Genomic DNA, 20,861 nt, shown 5'->3' with positions numbered 1-20,861 from the left:
ATAGCTGGTCTTGTGGGCGATGGTGGTGTCACTTTAACCAGCTGGATGGATAGGGCTGGTGCAAGGGAGATGCAAGGGAGATGGCCTCCCAAATTCAGTTTCCTGAATCCTGGGGGCATCCCTATTCTGGTCTTTACATACACGCATAAGCTCCGAAGGAGGAATTCCTCAGACCTGCACCCCCAGGTGGACAATTTGGCTCGGGTGCTGGACATGTGGCCATGGCAAGGCTGGCAGCACGGAGCGCAGACTCCCCCTTAGGGGCACAGGCACTTCACCTACACAGGCAGCCCCGCTGAAACACAGGTGCAGAGCAAACACACACTGCTTGCAAGATCACGCCCCCACTTTTCCAGCAAGGACCCCCCACGCTGCCATGCGGTGCCTCTGACACCCACTCACACCCCCCACCTGTCTGCTGTTCTCCAGGCTCACAGTCACCTGCCCTATGGGTTGACACCCCCTCCCCAAGCATGTGCATGGCAAGGCACACAGAGCCCCCACTTACCCATCCTGTGGGCACTCCCCGTGTCCCCTCCTTCCCAAAGCAAGACTGCTTGCCTTTTCCCATACCTGTCCTTGCTCCCCTGACTCGAATCCTGGCAAGCCAGTCCCCTGGGAAGAAAACACTCTGCCCCTAAAGGGCAGGGAGCCTGGCCTGCCAGGCAGAGGGAGGGGCAGAGCTAGCAAGGGCGTACTTCTGATCCTCCTTGGGTGCCTTTGCATCTGCTCAGCTTCCCTGCACCCACCTCCCCTTCAAGCATTTCTACAGCCCACACGGAGGGCACCGTAGTCAGGCCTGTGGCCACGCCCTGCCACCTAGCCTGGCCAGCTAAGGGCTGGAAGGGGGCTCCTTGGGCCCCTCCCCCAAGGAGCAGGCCCTACACCAATGGCACTCAGGCCTCCGAGTGAACTACTCCCCTCTCAAGAGCGTCTGTGGCAAGGTGGCAGGAGACTGGCAGACCGGCAGCCCCCACTCCCCTCCCGTCATTCAGCAAAGACAGAAAACTCTCCAACCAAACCAGGCGACTCACCCCACCCCCCACAACCCACCATCACTGGGACTTCTGGCCAGCATAGCTAGGTGAAGAGGGCTACTCGGTGATACTGGTGATACCGTGGCTCACCCCAGCCCCCCAGATCAGAAGGAGGTGGATCAGACCAAACCCGGCTAGCCTCAGGGTCCAGCCCATTCTCCCACTGAACAAGGGGCCACAGCTGACCCCTCCCCAAGGACTCCTACCCCCACTCAGAACCTCACTTCCAGGCAGGTGCTATGGCCAAAATGCCCACAGAGTAGAAGAGAGGCAGGAAGGGGAATGGGGGGGATGTCAGGGGTCCTGCCACCTACCTCTTCCCAGACACTGAGGCCCAGATGCTCTGAGGCCCCAAGCCGGCAGGGGCAGACGCAGATCCGGGGCTGCAGCTTTTGCTCAGAGTCCAGGTAATAGGAGACTCTTCCAGGAACCCAGCGTGCTTTCCCGGAGTACAAATAACCAGATAAAAGCTGGCTTGGGGTGGGCGAGTGGGTGGGGAGCTGGCGAAGGAGGGGACCTACCCTCTGGGTCCCCACTCCCTCACCCCCACCCTACTCCTCTGCTGATCCCGGATCTCGATCCCTGGCCAGGCGGGAGGGCGTGTGCGCGGGTGGGCAGGCCAGGCAGACGGCGGTGGCAGGGCGGGCCACAGCTCCCCACTCCTGCACCCTCCCCACCTCCAGCTGATAGCGTGTGGCCGCTGGCCTGCGGGTGTGTGTTTGTGTGTCGGCTCTTCCACCTCGCTTGCTCACTGCAGCTCAATCCATTTCAAACAAGAGGAGCATTAACCAGGCATCATGACGAAGCAGAATCGGAAGCAGACAAGGCCAGCCGCTGGCCTTTTTCCCTTTCCCACACCCACCCCCTGCCCAGCAACACTCATGCTCACACACACAGCCCCTCGAGCCTCCTAAACAGCCAGCGTTTGCGTGGGGGACAGGGGAGGGGGCTCTACTGATCACAGAAGGGGTGATAACACTTGGTTTCTCCAAGCACCTGTCTCTCCCACTCATCACCCACCACCAGCCAGGCCTCTGGGGTCTGTGCCTCCCCCTCCATACCGCCACCCCCCACCCCCGCCGGGGTGTGAAGGGTGTGAAAGCCCAGAGATGACTGAAGGGGAGGAGTGTGTGGGCTGGATGCCAGAATTGGTTACCCAAGGATTAACCCTCTCCTGGGGAGGACAGAATGGGAGGATTCAGAAGACCAGGTCCTCAGGACAAGAGACCAAGTTGGCCCTTCCATAACCCAAATCTCTGGGGGACAGAGCACAGCAGTGGTTAGTGGGAAGGACACAATCCTCTCTCCAGGGCAGGGTCTGCAAAAGAGAAGTTCTTGCCAGGGCATGCCCAGGCCCCTCCGTAGAACTGTGGGAACAGAGACACTGGGAAAACCACCCCCCACTCCAGGACCTTGTCATTGGCCTTTTGGTTCCCTCTGGGCTCAGCGCAGAGTCTGGTTCATGTGTGACCCCTGGGAGCAGGTGAGGGAACCCTGCCAGCTGACTCTGGCCCCAGCCCTGCCCCCTCTCCACCTCTGTGCACTTGCCTACCTAGGCAGTCCTTACTGTTGCCCTGGTAACCACTGCCCACAGCCGTTCAGCTGATGTTATCAGCTGTCGTTGGGGAAATCTAGAATCTGGGGAGGGGGCTCTGGGGTAACAGAATGGAAAAATCACAGGGGGAGGGTCTTGAGGGGACAGGTGAGAGTGTGCTCTGGAACTTCTTTCTAAAGAGAGAAGGGCAGGAGAGGACAGGTAGGGACAGGAAGGGAGAGATGTGTCTGGGTTAGTGGGAGACAGAAAAGAAAGAATCCTGAAGGATGGGCTCCAGAAAGGAGAAATTAAGACGACAGGTCACTGAGTGACTGAGGAAGAGTGGAAAGAATCTGGGCTTAGCTGTTGGATGTACCGCGTGGAACGGGGAGACAGTGAGAAACACAGGATCCATGGAACCATAAGAAAAAGGCCAGGAGATGCTGCAGGAAGAGGTGCACCCGTGATGTGGCAGGAGCAGGCCACACACCCAGCAGAGGGGAACCAGGCCTTTCTAGACAGCCAGCCTGGCCTCTCAGCTTTCTGACCCTGCAGCCCCACCCTTATTGTCCTGGCCCCACCCTAGTCCTGCATCCATCTCCCACTCCAGGAGACCAAACGCCAGATAGCCCTTTAGAATTTTTCATTTTTTCCCACTACTTCGGCTCCTTCTCTGTTTCCATGTGCCACCCCCTCCCCCAGACTCCATTCCAGGAGATTTGCCTTCCGGTGCCAGGGTCCCCAGAGGTAGGGCTGGAATGAGCTGTCGCCAGGAAAGACGGCCGGGGACAGGGGCCTGGAATGAGGTGGCTCAGGAGGAATGGATAGGAGTGGAGCATTCCCCAGGGAAACAAGCACACTGGATAGAGAGTTGGGGGGTGAGGGGAAAGGGCAGGGGGAGGGGGAGGGGATGGGGGGGTTCTCTGGTACCTTCAAGGGCCTGGGGCGTGGGGCAGGAGCACAGCGGCTTCCTCGGTGACATACACCTCCATCCCTCGGCGCATCTCCTCTCCGCCTCCGGTTGCCAAGACAACCTGCCAGCTCAGCCGAAGAGGCAGCAGCGGCAGGGAGGGGGGAGGAGGCGGCTGTGACTCCTATTGCCTCCTCTTCGGTGATAGAGGGAGGGGGCCTCAGTGCTGGGGTGGGGGTGGGGGAGCTTCAGGAGCCCCACCACTCTCCCCTTCCCTCTCCTTCTATAAGGCTCTGGGATTGGCTCCGAGGAGGCCTCAGGAGAACCTTAATTCAGGGCCAGATAACAGGCCTGTCTTGGGGAGGGAGACGGCACTAGGCAACATCCCCCAGTGGAGAAAGCACAGCGTGGAGTTGGGAAGAACAGTAGGAACAAGGGAGGGATAGCTTCTGTTGAAGGGTCAGAGGGCGGCTTCTGGCAGGAAGGAGAGGCCCTGGGTGTGGCTGGGGTTGGGCACTCAGGCCATGGGGGTTCAGACGTCTCCCGGTGCCACCCCTCCACTTTCTCTGAGCACCTCCTCCCAGCCATAGACTCTCTCATTCCCCTGACTGAGAGGAAGGTCGGAGCTCGGAAGAGAGCTCTTTCATTCCCAAAGGGCCCATTCCCACTGTCCCTCAGTCCGTAGGAACGTCCGTCCAGGGGCAGGCCAATACCTTGGGTGAAACTCCCAAGAGCCAGCCCTGGAGCCAAGGGGACTGCGGAGTTAGGGCTCCCTCTGTCGACCCGAGGCTTGGTAGCTGTCAAGGTCATTCCTTGCTGAGGGATCCTGATGTGTGTATGTGATGTGTGTGTGTGTGTGTGTGTGTGTGTTGCGAGGGCACAGCCAGGCCAGAAGGCCCTTCCCTCGCCTGCCTCCCCTCATCTCTGGTCTTGCCCTATGGGGAGACTTGCTCTGCCTCTAGCCCTCTCCTCTTGTGGAGGTCCCAGACTCCTCAAGGCCAGTGGAATGGTCCAGTCGTCCCCCTTGCTTGCCGGTCACCCCATCAGGCTGGGAGGAGACTGGAGGCAAAAAGCTTCAATCCCAGAAGCAAGCACACCTGAACACCAGGTTACCTGTAAGCTGGGCCTGGGCAGGATTCCTGGGCACCGCTGGGCTGCACCCAGCAGGCTGCTAACAGGAGGAGCGAGCTTACCTTTAGGCTCAGCAGTGCCTCAAGGCCTTGAGGATGGGTGCTGGAGTCCACAGGAGGGGGCGGGGGCTCCTGCCCCTCTCAGGAGGGTGGTCCCAGGCCCAAGATACCTAGTTCTTGGTTCTTTCCCGAACAAGGTCACTGGTGCCAGCTATCCTGACTGGATGCTGGCCCTGCAGCCTGCCCCTTCCCTGGGGCCTGTGCCCTCCTCTGGTCTCACTCCAGTACCCCTTGCCCCGCCCCCTGCATGACCTGCCTGAGGAGGTCTAAACATTAACTCCTGGAGAGGCTGGCTGGGCCCCTGGGCAGCTAAAAAGGGACAGTGCCAGAGAACTGGGCCAGCGGAACAAAAAGAAAGACAAGGGCCTCCAAGTGAGCCTTTCTCATCAGTTTGGAAGGTACATCCCCTATCTCCGAGCACTGGACTGACTGTCAGATCCCAGAACCTTAGTCCCAGCGGCTGCCCCAGACCAGCCCTTCTCCTCCAGTCCCTTACCCCACAATTGCACCTGGTCACCTCCCTTCTCAAAGCCCCTCACCATCTCCTCCTGCCGCAGCAGAGACCTAATCGCCATAACGTGGCTCAATCCTTTCCTGCCACTGCCCGAATGCAAACTTTCAGTGCCAGCCAAACCCATTCACTGCTCACAGCTCCTCCTTGCCCTGTAACAAATCTCAACATTTCCCTGTCTCAAAGCCCTTCTTCCCCTGCTGTTTTCACTCTCAATATTTCCCCCTTGTGGGTCTTCTTTGCTAACAGAGATCCTGTTCATTCTTCAAGATGATGCAAACCCCAGCTCTTCCCAGCACCGCCCCCCTGTATACATCCCTGGAGCCACTGTGCCTGGCCAAGGAGTGGAGGACATCGCACTATAGGTGTCACAGACAGGAGAGAATCCTGACTGTCCTCCTCCCTGTCTGCGGGCGTGGGTGAGTTAACATCTCGGAGTCTGAGCCCATCCACACATGACATGGGAATAATCTCACCCACTAAATGAGGGGTTCCAATGTGAGCTCACCTTGTGTGCTGCCTGGCACATCTCTGGAGTTCAGTACACATCAATGTCTTTATTTCCTCCCCTTTCACTCTTTGGGGATATACCACCTTTTTTTTTTTTTTTTTTTTTTTTTGCCACAGTGTGGCCTGTGAGATCTTAGTCCCCTGACCAGGGATCAAACCCACGCCCCTGCTCCTTAATCACTAAACCATTAGGGAATTCCCATGAATGTACCAAATGCCACTTTGCAATCTATGGTATACCCATTAGGGGTAAGAGACAGATTCCCACAGTCCTTAAAAGAACTGCCTTTTTGTAGGTATAGCCTATGTGCTAAGTTGTTTCTGTTGAGTCCGACTCTATGACCTTGTAGACTGTACCCTGCCAGGCTCCTCTGTCCACGGGATTTCTCAGGCAGGAATACTGGAGTGGGTTGCCATGACCTCCTCCAGGGGATCTTCCCAGCCTGGGGATCAAACCCACATCTCTTACATCTCCTGCACCGGCAGGTGGGTTCTTTACCATTCCGGCCACCTGGGAAGCCCCATAGGTTTATCCACCCCGCCTCGATTAAATTTCCAGCATCTTGAGTTTGACAGAGGATGACACACTATCCTGTCCATCTTTTTAGTAACACAGCGGTTGTATGTTGTAAGAAATACATAAAGATTTGGATTAACTGCTTAGGACACTCCTGCTCAAGTCCACCTAAGGATGGAGCTTAGAGGCAGGATTCTGACTTTTCATCCTACCTCCACCTTCAGGGACCACAAGGTGCTGGACTTCTTTCTGGGTCTCCAGTTGGTTTATTTCTTCAATAAATACTCTGTGTAACATACTGTGCTGGGTATTACGGGGGAGCCAAACACTGACTAAATCTACATCAGAGTCCTGTGTTGTCCTGCAGAACCAGGACTATGCTCTTACTAGGACCATAGTAAGTACGGTTCTGGAAAAGCCATGATACGTGCCCTAAAGCGAGGGCAAGTTTGTGGCCAGAGGAACCAGGGACAGCAGAGATAGCCACCTTCCCTGGGGGAGCGAAGGGCATCTGTGGAGCTGAGGAGATGGCTGTGGTCTGGACATGCCAGCATGCTGGCGAAGGGTATCCTGGGCAACGGGAAACTCTTGAGCAAAGATGGGTCCAGCGGGAATTCCTGGGCAATTCAGTGGTTGGGACTATACGCTTCTACTGCAGAGGGAAAGGGTTTGATCCCTGGTCGGAGAACTAAGATCCCACAAGCTGCATGGCATGGCCGAAAAAAAAAAACCAAAAAACAAAAAGAACAGGCCCAGTGTACCTGTTGGATGGCAAGAGTTGTAGTTTTGCCAGCATTCTTGAAGGGGAGCTGGAAGGATAGGGCTGAAGGGGGCGCCTGGGCAGGACTAGGCAGGAGCTTGCAAGCCATGCTGAGTCTGCTACAGATGGTGTGATAGAGGCAGAGCTGTGGTGTAAGAGAAAGCAAGGCGAGTTGAACAAACTATGTGATGTCCTGAGGAATGTGTGTGTAGGAGAGAGACCACGTGGAAAGCCATTGCAGTCATTGAGACAGAGCTCAGTGTCTCTGCACCTTGGGAAGTCCAGCCAAGGTGCAGAGTTTGGTGGAGAAAGCAGTTGGGTGCAAGGCTGACATGCTGGTTTTCTCAGAGACAGGGGAATAAGCGAGTGGCGCAAATCTCAGGGCATGTTTCTATGAAGCAGGGCCAGGAAAGAAACAGTCTAAGACGGAGAGAAGGAAGAAAGGACGGTTTAGGGCGGGCCAGGGAGGAAAGAGCTTCCAGGACAGGTGGTCCTTCCAAGTGTCCAGGGTAGTGAGACTGGGGCTGGGTGACTGACTTCCCAGCCAGGGGAGTCAGAGGGACTGAACAGACGTTAGTTAGAAGCCAGCTTGGAGGGCTAAAGCATGAGAGGATCTCTGCCCTGACTTCCTGCCTCAGCTGCCCTCTTGGCTCAGCTGGCTGTTTGGAGGACAGGACAGAAAAGGTGAGATCAATAGGTAGGCTATTCTTAGCCAGAGTTCTTGGGCATCCTAAACAGAGCACAGGATTTGAGGTGAGCTGCCACTGCCCCCCTCCTGCCACACCCTCCCTGAAGCGGATGTGTTCAACTCACCCTAAGTGTCTTCCAACCCACTATGTCCATTCCCAACCCTCACACTGGCTTGGAATACTTAGGGCGCCCAGAAGCAACCAGAGCTGCTGCGGCCATCGGAGGTCTAGGGGAATTCTCCTTCAAGTTCTTGCCACAGTCACAGATAGTTTCAATCCCACCTCTGCACCCCCACGCCCCCACACCAGGTCCCATTATTAGAGACCCATTCCTTTGCTTTCTTCCTTTTAGCATCTTGGAAATCACCGCCAGGTAGGAGGGAATGAGCTGAACATACTTTTTTTTCTCCACACTCTCCATATCTCCACAGAGCATGAAGAGGCACCCCAGGTGCAGAGCCTGCACTCTGCAGAGGCATGAAAAGGTGGGGTGAGATGGCTCCTAGGGCCCAGCCGGGGACCCATGACCACAAGTGGGGCCGAGACTGGCCAGGCTCGGGGTGGGAGTGGGGCTAGGGCACTGTCAGAGGTGGCACAGGCCTCCCCAGCTGCCTTCCTCTCTCACCCTTCCCCGTTCCCTGTCCCTCCCCACCAGGTCTCACCACCTCAAAAAGCAAGAAAGGAAACAGTGAGGGCTTTCTGGAACGGCCCCCAGAGGCCTGTCTGAGCTGGGGAGGTCACGGAGAGTGAGGGAGGGGCCAGAGAAAGGCAGAGAAGAAAGGGGAGGCAAGACAAAGGGCCCCGTGCACCTTTGAAGCTCTCTCTAACCCCAGCCAGGGAGGGGTGGGGGTGGGCCTGAGAGCTCGGCTGGGGGGAAATGGTCCAGAGTTTTAAAGAATGTCTCAAATTCCTGCGGAAATCGGAGGGATTGTAAGAACTCCCCCTCCTCAGCACACCTCCTTCTCAGCCCCCTCCCTCAGCCCCCCATGTCCAGTCTTCCACACCTAGGGCCCCAACCCTTTGTCCTCAGGTAATTACGGGGCGTTGCCCCTTCCCTGAAAATCCCTTTGAATTCGCCTGTTATGTGCAGTAGTTCCAGACCACCCTCCCTACTCTCCCCTGCAGAAAACGACCCCTACACATTTCCCGCAGTCCCCGCCAGGATTAAGACTCTTTGTGATTGGGGGGGGGGGAGAGGAAAAAGCAACCTAGTGAAAAGCAATTATGACAAGCTGGAGGGAGAATGGCTTGGGGACCTCCCTCTTGGCTATGGCCGTCTAAATTCCCCAGGAGTTGGGGGTGTCAGCTTGGGCTCCAGTCCTCACCCAGGGAGAGGTGACTGATCCCCCCACCCCCATCCACTTGGACCACACTCCACTCACCTCCCCTTTTGACTAAACCAGCCCCCATCCCCCCCACCACTTTCCATTCTTTCCTTATTTTTAGGCCACTGTTGGGAGAAGAGGGGAAAAAGGGATGTCTTTCATCCTTTCTTCTCTCTCCAAAATCCACACCCCTTCTCCCCTTAACATTTTCGCAGAAAGGGAAGGGAAATTGAGGCTGGGGGAGGGGGGGGGTCCATCCGCAGAAGAGAGGGCTCCGAAAGAGTGTTCCGAGAGAAGAGCAGAGAAGGGGCCACTGCTAGGAAGGGCCTCCCCCCTTGACAAGATTAAAAGCCGTGGCAAAAGAGGAAAGGGGCGGGTTTTACGGCCTCTTAGTTCCACTCCCCAAATGCACACCTGGAGGCGTCTGGAAAGCCCACCAGAGGAGCTCGGGGCTGGGAGGAAGGCGGGGAGGATTGCCCCTGCCGCCCGGAACACCCCGCCTTTTCTAGCCCGCAGCCTCTAATCGCGTTTTCCCCCAGGTGTGGCCCCCGCCCCGCCCCCCGCGGGGACCTGGGCACTCGGGACGCGGGCTCGTCCTCCCTCCCCTTCTGCCCCTCCGCGCTCCTCCCCCACCCGACCTCCTCACCGGAAAAAAGCAATCTGGCTCCGGGCGAGGAGGCTGCAGCGCCCGCGGCTGCCCTGGAGGCGTCCTCGGCCCCGGTGGCTCCGGCCGGCCCCAGGATTGGGGTTTCTGCGCCCCAGCAGGTCGCACGGGACGCGCGGTGCCAGCCAGGAAACTCGAGCCCGCGGAGGAGGGGCGCGCCGTGGGCCGCCAGCCTCCTGCGGGGTGGAGGTGCGGAGCCTGCCGGCCATCCCTCCCTCCTGGCTGCCCCTGTCCGTGTCCCCTGCCCCTGCAGGGACGTGCGGGGCCCAGCCCGGCCTCCACCTGTCGCACCACGCCCGGGCCTGTGCGCTCGCCTCCTCTCCTCTCGGAGAGGAGTTTGTCCCAGTTTGTCCCCAGTTCAGTTTTGCAGTTCTCCCGCGCCCCTTCAGATAACCTGTTTGCAAGAAAATGGTTTTATTCCGGGGCTGGGAGTTGAGGGATTGGGGGTGCAGGCCTGGGTAGTGAAATGTGAAGAATGGCCAGCGCTCTTTTTTTTTTTCTTTTTTTTTTCTGAAACCAAAACAAAAGTCCCATTCCTACCGTCTGGCCAGGAAGAATTCGGAGGCTGGGGGCAGACTGAGGGAAATGGGGAGGAGAATTTGAGGAACCTTGAATCCGATGACTTTCCCATTCGGTTCAGGGAGACTGACTTTTCTACCTTCCTTCCTGGGGGCCCGCCCCACCCTCAGGGGAGACTCCAGCGTGAGGCCCCGGGGAGCCGCCCTGGTTAGTGGCAGTCCTGCCCCTTTCCAGCGGGGGTGGGGTGGGGGTTGTGTGGCTGTGATGCTCGGTGCTCCTCAGCATCCCCCTTCGGAGCTCTGGCTCCCCGGCCCCCACCCCAGCCCAGTCTTTGGATTAGGAAGGGAGGGGAACGGGAAAGCCCGAGAGCGAGGGGCGGCGTCCCCGGTCCCGACTACGTCAGGGGCTGTGGCCTCCGCGTGCGCTTGGTCCGGCGGGTGGGGGCCGAGCCCACGAACTCGAACTGTTTCTGCCTCTCGGCGTGGTTGGGGAAAGGCAGCTGGCCCTGGTAGAGGCGCTTGATGAAGTGAGCTTCTCGCTGGTTCTGGCGGCTGCGGGAGGCCTGACGGGGCCGGCCCTGCCGTGTGAAGGCCATGAACCAGCCCTCGTGCCGGGCATTCTGGAAGGCCGTGTAATTGTTCTCCAGCACAATCTCGGTGAACACGCAGTCTTTGCTCTTCCCGCTGGGCTGCCGGGGTGGGGGTGGGGGGGTAGGAAGGAGAAAAGGGGAGTTTGTCTACCCACCTTGGCTGGCGTGTCTGCCTTATGGGCCTGTGTTATAGGACCAGGGAGGGAACCACAGAGACTGGGAGCCCAAGAATGTCTGCCTGGTGAGGTGGGCACTCTTGATGGAGAGGCAAAGGTGGAGGGAGGAACAAACTTTGATGAAGTCGGATCTGAACTTAAACACAACCTTGTCCTTTAAGTTGTACACCTCGAGCAAGGTATGTAGCCAGACTGAGCCTTGGTTTATCCAGCTGGGGGTAATGATCAGGGTAACTATGCAGTTCAGTACACACTCAGTAGGCACTCATTAAGCAGAACAGTCCTCCATCTGGGTGAATGGTGTTGCTGGGCGGAGGGAGGGTAGGCAACAGTGTGATGGAAAGAAGGGGTAAACGTATGTAAAACACCAACTATGTCGAGAACCAGGCATCCACCCATCTGGCTCTATAGATAATCTTGACACTATGCCCATTTTACAGATGAGAAGACTGAGACTTGACAAAAATAAGCAAATATTTGAGAACAGCCAGAATCAGAATGCAGGATGGGCTGATGCAAAAGGAAGTGGAATTCTCCCTGCACAACTCTGGACCCACCATTGCAGAGAGAGTGACTAGCGGTTACACTATTAAGTGGTTAGTATGAATTTTGCCACTTGGAGCCTGTGGACTCCACTTACCTTGGGCGGGGTTAAGAGGGGAACTTCTGGCCTTCTCAACACTGATCAGCCCTTAGCCCTCAACACGAGGGCTGGCACGTGATGTAGATGCTAAAATTCTTCCTCACTATACTGAGAAATTACCCCATAAACCAGAGCCAAGGATCCTTATGGATCAGCCAGTGTTCTCAGAGGACTTTTAGACCCACAGGGACTAAAGGGATCAGAGAGAGGCTGAATGGTGGGGTGAGAGAAGTCACAGTTCTGGGTGGGGCCCGGCAGAGGGTGGTGGGATGCTGCAGGACCCGGCCTGCCCTCACCCCAGGAAGACGACTCATTTGTTACTCCTTGTCCCCCAGGCCTCACCTTTCCGATGAGCTTGCCCCTCTTATTCATACAGATGTATTTCTCACTCTCAGCCCCCTTGATGCGCACCCGGCTTCCGAATGTGTCCGTCTCCACTATGAGCTTGGCTGTGGGGAGGGGGAGAAACCTCCGTCCATTGGGGCTGCCAGCCCAGGGGTGCAGCCGGGGGCCTGACCTCTGAGTTTGGGTGGGGGTGAGGGGCATGGGGAGGCCCTTGGATCATGTGAGGCCAGACAGGAGTGTGGGGATGGCCTCCCATGAGGGCTGGGTCTCACCAAACTTGTTGCCGTCCTCGGCGGTGGCGGAGATGCGACGCCCGGTGACCTGCACGTGCTTGCCGCTGGTCCGGCTGTAGAGCTGGTACTCACGGATCTGCCGCCGGCTCAGCTGGTCAGTCATGGCGCCCTGGTCCCTCACGTACTGGTTAAAATTAGGAGACGGGTGATTCTCCCCCTTTGCGGTTACCAAGGGAAAAATAGTGTCAATTTGCTTTGGGTGACACCACCGCAGGTCCATCCGGGGGAGGGGTGCGGAGGTGAGTGTGGTGAGGGCAGGTCATTTGCCCTGTGAAGTAGGGGGGGTGGGGGAAGGGGGCACCTGGCCGTGCCCTTCCCAGGCCAGTGTGTGAGCCAGTCATCATCTCTTGGCTCCTCGTCTGCCCTGGAGCAGAGGACCGGTAGCTGCCCAGGCTCGAGGGACACTTGGGGACACAGTTCAGGTCTGGAATGGTGACCCTGGGAGCTGGAAGGAAGCTTCAAGCTGGTGCTATATGATCTCCGTGATCTGGGGAGGAGGTGCATGGGGCCACACAGCTGATGACAGACCCCTGCTCTGCCTCTAGGATGGGAGCTTGTCCCTTCTCCAAAATGCCAGGGGCTTGGTTCTGTTAGCCAGGGTGACCAGATGTCTCCCCAGTCCTCTGCACAGCCCAAGCCTAGCATATGCACACACATAGATGTGTGCACGCTCACACACATGTATGTGCACACACAGCAGCTGGTCTATGGACCATTGTGGGGGCACTAAGACTCTTCTCTGTAGCTCCTGCAGGGCCCCTGGAAGCATTTCTTTACACCTCTTTACACTGCTAACCAAGAACTCCTGAGCTCACGCCCATCTCCTCTGCCACTCCCCCTGGGTGCTCAGGGCCCTCAGAGAAGCCATTGCCCCATCCAGCATTCCTCCCCGCTCTAGGGTTGAGCGGCCTCCCTCGTGGAAGAAGTGGAGAGGTACTACCAGCGGGGGCCCAGGGGCTGTTCTGGGAGGCCGCCTGCCCGCGCCACAGAGGCTCATGGCCAGTCGGGGGTGATGCTGCCTCCCACTGCTTCCCCAGCGGGGAAAGGGGCTGTTGCCACCATGCATTGTGCTCCATACAAAGCCAGGACAAGTGCCTTCTCCAGCATGGTCTCCCCTTATCCATCTGCAGCGCTGAATGGGAAAGAAGCAGACCACTTCCTGCCTGCTCACTCTCTGGCAAGGTGCACACCTGGATGACATTTCCCAGCTGCTGGTGACAGCTCCGGCTCTAGCTCTAAAATGTTTCTCCACGTGGATCCTGCTGGCCTGTGCTGGGACGGCCTTTCCATGCCCCAGATTCCTGAGTCCACCTTGATCCCAGCTCAATTGCAGCCATCTGGACAGAGCTAGACCCCCCAGCCCCAGCATCTGTAAGGGGCCTGTGTCTCCTGGAGGGAGGGGTAGGAAGTATCAGCTTGGAGGAAGTGGGAGGTGAGGGAGCAGCTCCAGGCTGACAGTGAACCTGCGGAACCTGGAACCTGCGCAGGGTTAACCCCTCATGTGTGTGTGTCACTGCCCAAGGCGGACCCCAGCTCCGCACAGCCCGGGAGTGTTGCCATAACCCCATCCCGTGGGAGCAGGGTCTGCTCATCCCACTTCTCCACGGCCCTGAGAAAACCTAAGGCCAGCATTTGGGGTGGGGGACCTGCCTCCGTGCCAGGGGGAGGGGGTCCGGCCCGTCCCCAGCCCCAGCCTCCTGGCCCAGGTTCAGACCCTCCGCCCCTCTTGGCGGGCAGCCTCCTCCTGTCTGTCTGTTCCAGGTCAGGAGCAGAGAGGGGGCCCCCTCTCCCAAACCCCCTCCTCTCCCCATCCCCCTTCTAGCCCTGCACAAAAGCAGCCCCACGCCCCCCCACAGCCCACAGCCCACAAGTCGCTCTCCCCGCGGGACCTGGCCTGTCCCTTTCATGTTCCCGCTGCGGGGTGGGGGTTGTGGGGGACCTCCCCTTCCCCTGCCGCAGACAGCTGCTTGTCAGACGGCTCCTCAAGCATGGCTGTGGTCCGGCCTGCTGGCCCCCCCACCAAGGGGGGCGAGGGGGCACTTCAAGGGGGAAAGGACAGCTTTGCCACCTTCCTGGAGTCCTGAATGGGGCCTCAGCCAGGCCATAAACGCCTTGGCCAGCCGCACCATTGTGCTAATTCCCCCTCCTGAACAGGTTGGGCCCACCCCCAGCCCCCTCCTGGCCGGGCTGGGGGCTTTCTTCTTGCTCTCCCTGGATGTGTGAAGCAAAAGGCCTGGAACGGGGGCTAGAGCAAAAGGGGGAAGGAAAAGGGGGGGTGTCTCTCTCTCTCCCACCCCCCCACCGCTTCAAAGGCAGCCCCTTTCCCTCGCTCAGAGAAAAGGCATTTACCTTCAAAAAAAGTCCCCACTGGCTATGAAGAGAAGCCGGCCTCTGGCCTGGGAAAGCCAAGCGATGTCTCCCCAGAGCGGTTCTGGACCAGTGCATTTTAATAGCTGCACTTTTATGGAGAATCACAAAAAGGGACCAAGCCTCGCACGGGGGGCTGAGGCTGGGGGGAGGCTGACTTGGGGTTGGGGGCTGTGGAGAAGCAAACCCTTGACTCTTGTCCCATACAAACCTCTGGGCTTGACCTCATTGCCCTATAGGTAAGGAGTCGCCCGCCCTGGCTGGGCATTCTGAGTGCCCACGAGATGCCCCCCAGGACTATGACTGGCAGGATATCTGTGTTGGTGGGAGTGGGGTGGGGTGAGGGGTGCACACAGGTGGTTTTGCATGGAAACCTGTCCTTTCTCGGGAACTTGCAAGTATTGATACAAGCCTCACCTGAGCCATCACCTCCGCCCTCTTTCGACCACTGCCGGGCTCCATCCCTCAGGCTTGGCTGCCCCTGTGCATTTAGCCTTGGGGGGAACCCAGTGTGGAGGGATGGAGGGAGCGGAAGAGACCCCAGGGGAACTGGGCTGAAATGAAAATGTCTGTCAATCCCCAAATCTCCTACCCCATGCCATCCCAGCCCCACAAACCTCAGAGTCTTCTGCACTGCGGAAGAGGCCAGGATATGCTTCTGTCCACCGAAAGGAGACTGCACCCCCACCCCCGCATTGGTAGGGTGAGAGAGATGGGGAAAAGCTAGGTGGGGGTCGGGGGGATGCCCACCTACCTGAGTTTGACAGCAGAGAATCAGCAGCTGCAGGCACCTGTGTGGGAGACAAGGTGGACCTGGTTGTGGGTGCCGGAACAGCCAGCCAAAGGGCACACCAGGTGCCCACCTCGCGGTCCTTGTGGCAGTCCCGGGACCATTAAGTCTGCCCCCGAGGAGGCTGGAAATGGCAACAAGACAGCGGGGTCCTACAGCAGTGCACTTACAGTGTGAGGTTGGGCAGCAAGCGGGCGGCTCCCATTGCCGGAGAGATTTCTTGGGGCCGTTTGCCCTCCTGCCCCCAAAGTCAGGAGCAGATGTGGGCAGTCCCCAGGGGCAGAGTCCCAGAGTAGCCAAGGTCTCTTCGAGCCACAGGTTTTCAGTGAAGAGGAGAGGGAGGGGAGGAGGAGAGAGGGGCGGAGGGGGGAGGGGGAGGAGGGTATAATTGGGAGACTGAGGTGTGAGGAGTCCACCTTCCCAGCCAGTGAGACTGCAAAGCTCAGCCACTGGCGGGGCGCTGCCAGCCTCTGGCAGGGCTACCCAAGCGCAGAGGATGGAGCTGCTGGGGGCTTTGGATCAGGAAGACAGGCTCCCGTGTTGTTCCAGACCCTCAAGGACCTCAATGACAGCGTCCCTCCTTCTCTCTCCTCCTCCTGGCCCACCTCCCCAAGGGTGAGCCACAGGTATCAATCAGTCCAGGCCTGGGGTCGCTGATTCTGGCTCTCTGGGTGTAAATTATCAGGAGCAGCCTTAAAAGGAGGAACCTCCCTCCAGGGGGCAGGAGGTGGGCTTGGCTAGGCGCTTCCACTGCCTCTGTCACCCCTTGCTCCCCCTATCTGCTGTCTGACCACCAGGAAGGAGGGGTTAAGGCTCTCCTGACTAGCAGCAAATAGGGGGTGCTCCAGCTTGGGAGCCAGGGGCAGGGAGACCGCTCAGCTGGGGCTTTGGGTGGATCCCTTGGAGGTGAGCAGGCATCAGCCGCTTGCCTCTGGGTCTCCGCGGTTTCCTCTGAGAGATGGGCACAGTGATGCCTCAGGATGTTGGAGGACCCAGTGAGATTGTCACGCTTAAGCAGAAGCCAGAGATATATCTTCTGGGCCCCACTTGGCATTCCCCCCAGGCCAGCAGCCATCTCTAGTGCCTCTGGGAGCTGAGAGGAGCCTGGGGCCTCCTCCTCTCGTACCCCAGCAGCTGTCTGGGATAAAGTGCCCAGCAACCTCCCAGTGGTCCCACACTGCCCGGTACCATGCCAAGTATCACCCCATTCTGCAGGCGAGAAAACTGAGGCACACCGATAGGTCATTTGTTCAGGATCACCCAGCTAGTCCCTGGTGGCTCAGATGGTGAAGAATCTGCCTGCACTGCAGGATACCCATGTTCAATCCCTGGGTTGGGAAGATCCCCTGAAGAAGGAAATGGCAACTCACTCCAGTATTCTTGCTTGGGAAATCCCGTGGATAGAAGAGCTCAGTGGGCTACAGTTCATGGGGTCTCAGAGTCAGACATGACTGAGCGACTAACACACATTCACATAGCCATCTAGCAAATGATGTGGTCAGGTTTCCAAAGTCCCTGCTCTTTCTCCTCCACTGTGCATTCTTTCTACTGTGTCCACGCCCTCCCGGCCCAGCACAGCACCCATTCAACATGACCCAATATCCCTGGTCCTGGAAGCTGATGAGCACGGACTCTACACCAGGGTTCCTTCCCTGCCGAAGGTGGCTGATGGTGGCTGTGGGAGGGGGCTAGTGCTTAGGGGGCATCTCTGAGGGAAGCTCACACTTCAGCTCTAGGCTCCCTGGAGGTCACAGTGCCCCCAGCTTGGGAAGAGAAGGGGAAGTGCTGGCTGGGGATTTATTTACCTAAAGAGATGAGGCAAAGGGAGAAACTCTCACCTTCAGGCCTCCTTCTCACCTTCCTGAGCTGGAACAATCCACAAAGTTGTCTGCCACCCCTCCCCACCCACCAACAAGCAGGGACACCTCCGGGTCCAACTCCATGCTCACTCCCAGCTCCACCCCAGGTGCCCCGCTGGGAGCTCCAGGGTGAGTTGAGCCTGAGCTGGCCTGGGGGGTGCAGCGTCGGCCCTGGCCCTGATCTTTGTAACTATGTGCCCGAGTTGGAAGCAGTCAGCATGCGTGCTTGCATGCTCAGTCACCTCAGTCGTGCCCAACTCTTTGCGACCATTCGGACTGTAGCCTGCCCAACTCCTCGGTCCGTAAGATTCTCCAGGCTGGAGAGGATTACTGGAGAGGGTTGCCATGTTCTCCTCCAGGGGATCTTCCCCCCACCCACCCAGGGATGGAACCCATGTCTCTTATGTCTCCTGCGTTGGGAGGCGGGCTGTTTACCAATTGTGCCACCTGGGAAGCCCTGGATGCAATCGGAAAGAATGTCAAAACTGGAAGGGATCTTAGGAGATTCTTCACCTGGTCCCACCTCCTCATTTGCCAGCGAGGTCCAGAGAGGGTCTCCCAGCTAGTTAGCAGCGCAGTTGGGACAAGGTACCAATGGTCCCCCTGGTTATTTCCATTTTCCACATTGGCACCATCACTAGGGGCCCCATTTAAACTCTGTCTCTCCCATGGCAACGTCCTGATTCTAACTCTCCACTGTGATTGGTGCCGGCTCCCTCTATGGAAGCCATGCCCTCATCCTCACCTGCTCTTACTCCCTCGAAGAGTATTAAGAGCTACCTTCTTCTGACCTCAATCCCTAGGACTCACAGGTAAGAGCAGAGAGGCTTAAACTTGGGGTCTGGGGTGATGGGGTAAGCTCGGAGAATGGAAGGCAGTGAGGAAAGGCAGGTGTGAGGAGTTCCATCCAGGTCCAAGGTCTCTGAGCCAGACAGCCTGGTTCCTGTCAGTGGGGGAAGGGCCTGCTCTAACTGGCCAACCCCCAGCCCAGCCTGGGTCTCCATGGTAACAGATGCCCGCTGTCAAGCTTGGCCTTGGGGCTCAGCCAGGGGGCTGGTGCCAGGGACTCTGGGGCACTGCTGGGTAGCCTGTTTGTGCTCTTCATCCCTTCCTATTCTGCACCTGCAGGCCTGGTTTCTGACTCTGTTTGCTTCTTTACCCCGTGGGAACCCTAGTGATGGGCCCCAAGTGAGGAATGTTTCAGACCCGGCCTCTGAATTTTATCCTCCTTCCCTGGCCCAGGTCCTTCCAGGCTGTGTGACCTGTGGCAAGTTCCTTCACCTCTCTGGTCTCAGCTTCCTAATTTTTCAAAAGCAAATGGCCACAAGTGACAATGTCAAAACTACCATCCATCACATCAGCTAAGAGGAAGGACACTTCCTGCAAAGGGTCAAGAGCTACAGGAATGAGGGAGAGAGAGGCAGAGACCCTCTTATGTAGTCCATCCTCAGTCTACCTAAACTTTGACTTTCTCCCCTGATATGAGGGAGCTGGGAGGGGGCAGAAGGGTAGAGTTCATTAACATTTATGGGGGGTGGCAGGAGGTGCTAAGGGGAGTGAGAAGTAGCCTGGGCCCTGGTGGTTAATCCCATCCCCTAGTGCCAAGTTCAACACCCCCCCCAGCGGGGACGTCTCACGCCTGCCTCTAGCAGCCCAGCTTGTGCAGACAGGCGGCCACCTGCAGGCCTGCCACTTGTCACCACCTGCTCGACCTCAGCCCACCCCTTTCCTGTTGACAAACAGAAGAGGTTGGGCCGAGGAAGGGTGAAGGGCAAAGGCCTCTGCCCCAGTGCAGATCCCCCCATCTTTGCTATTTGATCCCCACCACCAGCCAGCACGTGGAAATCAAATATCAGCAGTCTAGCTATTGACTGCCCGTGGCTGAGTCAGAGGAAAGGAGAACAACAGGGGCACTTGCCTGAGGCTGGAGCAGGGAAGAAGGCCCTGAGGGGAACATAGGCTTTGCTATAACTGAGCTCTGGCGCTGCCCGTCCTGGGCAAGAAGATCACACACGGACTCAACTCTAACCCCTGCTCTCAGTTTGAGACTTCCCAATGCCCTCCAACTTTCATGTCTCCCTCTCACCCACAGGGTGGTTAAAAACAGGGCCAGACTATTTGAGCCTGAATCCTGGCTGCGTGACTTTGGGGCAAGTTGTTTAACCTCTCTGTACCTCACTTTCCACATCTGAGAAATGGGGCTAATAATACCCTCCTCTGGGCAGAGTCATGAGGATTAAAGGCATGAATCCATTGAAGGCACTCAGAGCAGTGCCCAGAACAGTGTCATCACCGCAATCACATCAGCCTTCTTTCTGCCCATATCTCTGTGCTTGTTCCGCCTCAGGCCCTTTGCACCCTCTGCTCCTGGGAATGTCCTTCTGCCAGCTCCACACGTAGCCATCATCCCTTTCCTGTCCATGCTCTCCTTTGAGGCACCTTCTCAGATCTAACTGAACAGCCTACCCCCGCCATTGAAATTAGCCTATTCTACTTCCTCCACAGTGCTCAATGGTCATTGAAATTATGTTGTTGGCTCTTTGTTTCTACTAGACCTGGGCCACTTGAAGGAATTTGTCTTGCCCGCCCCATATCTTGGTGGCATGAGGCCACAGTCAGTGCCAGCTGCCTACCTGAAGCCAGACCTGACGTCCCTTGTCACTCTGGGTGACTGAGGTCAGTGCCATGTCCTCCCTTGTTAGAAGGCAGGACAAAACTCACATCTGCCTCATGGGGTGTAGAAAGCAGAAGCAAGAACGCCAGCCCTGGACTTCCCTGGGGGTACAGTGAATAAGAATCTGCCTGCCAATGCTGGGGACATGGGTTTGATTCCTGGTCTGGGAAGATCCCACGTGCTGCAGAGCAGCTAAGCCCATGTGTCACAACTACTGAGCCTGTGCTCTAGGACCTGTGACCCACAACTACAGAAGCATATGTGCCTTAGGGCCCATGCTCTGCACCAAGAGAAGCCACCGCAGTGAGAAGCCCGAGCAGGGCAACTAGAGAGGAGCCTCCACTGGCTGCAACCAGGGAAAAGTCCGTACAGCAATGAACACCCACCCAGCACGGCCAAAAGAACCCAAAAAGTGCCAGCCCTCCCCACCTCTACCTCTTTCTGGCATCAAGAGAAGCTGAATAGGGAGACTGAAGCCTGCCTTTCTGATGCAGGTGTTCAGAGACCTCCAGCCTCCTGGAACCCATACTTGGGGGTCCTAGGGAGGGAGGGCAGGGCCAGTTCCCCATTGGTCCACTTCAGCCTGGCCAGTGGGGTGCTGATTAGAGGCAAGGAGAAGCTCAGAGAGGTTGTACAAGTAGACCCCAACGGGACAGCCACCTGCATGTCACCATGGTTGAACCTGGCCTCAAAGTGGCTCTGCAGGCTGCTGGGAGCAGAAGCCCAGAGCCAGGCAATGAGTCATTCACCCCCCTTCCAATCCTCTGTTGGCCTCAAGCCAGCAATTTACTGAGCCCTGTTCTTGTGGCTCTGGCTGCTGCCCTCAGGGAATGCTAGCCTGGGAGTTGAAAGTGTTCACTGCCCACCTTCTGGAAGAGACCTTCTATAGTCTTCAGGAAGCCTGCCTGTCTCCCCACTTGGGAGGTTCCCTTGAAGGTACCGACTGACACAGACCTTCG

The 20,861-nt window shown here is 57.7% G+C and overlaps 1 protein-coding gene across 1 annotated transcript; it reads right to left on the bottom strand.

The window, feature by feature from the left end:
- Positions 1-10,560: 10,560 nt before the first annotated feature.
- On the bottom strand, positions 10,561-15,574 carry FGF17 (fibroblast growth factor 17). The gene is made up of 5 exons (XM_052645267.1): positions 15,540-15,574; positions 15,334-15,370; positions 12,192-12,336; positions 11,917-12,023; positions 10,561-10,854 (listed from the first exon to the last, which is right to left on the bottom strand). Exons 1-5 carry the CDS (start codon positions 15,572-15,574, stop codon positions 10,561-10,563), a joined length of 618 nt encoding a protein of 205 aa, XP_052501227.1.
- Between the last annotated feature and the right edge of the window lie 5,287 nt (positions 15,575-20,861).

This window comes from Budorcas taxicolor, chromosome 8, assembly GCF_023091745.1.
Source record: "Budorcas taxicolor isolate Tak-1 chromosome 8, Takin1.1, whole genome shotgun sequence".
NCBI classification, from domain to species: domain Eukaryota; kingdom Metazoa; phylum Chordata; class Mammalia; order Artiodactyla; family Bovidae; genus Budorcas; species Budorcas taxicolor.
Note: the sequence above shows the minus strand (reverse complement) of the source record. Positions and strands in the feature narration are given on the sequence as shown.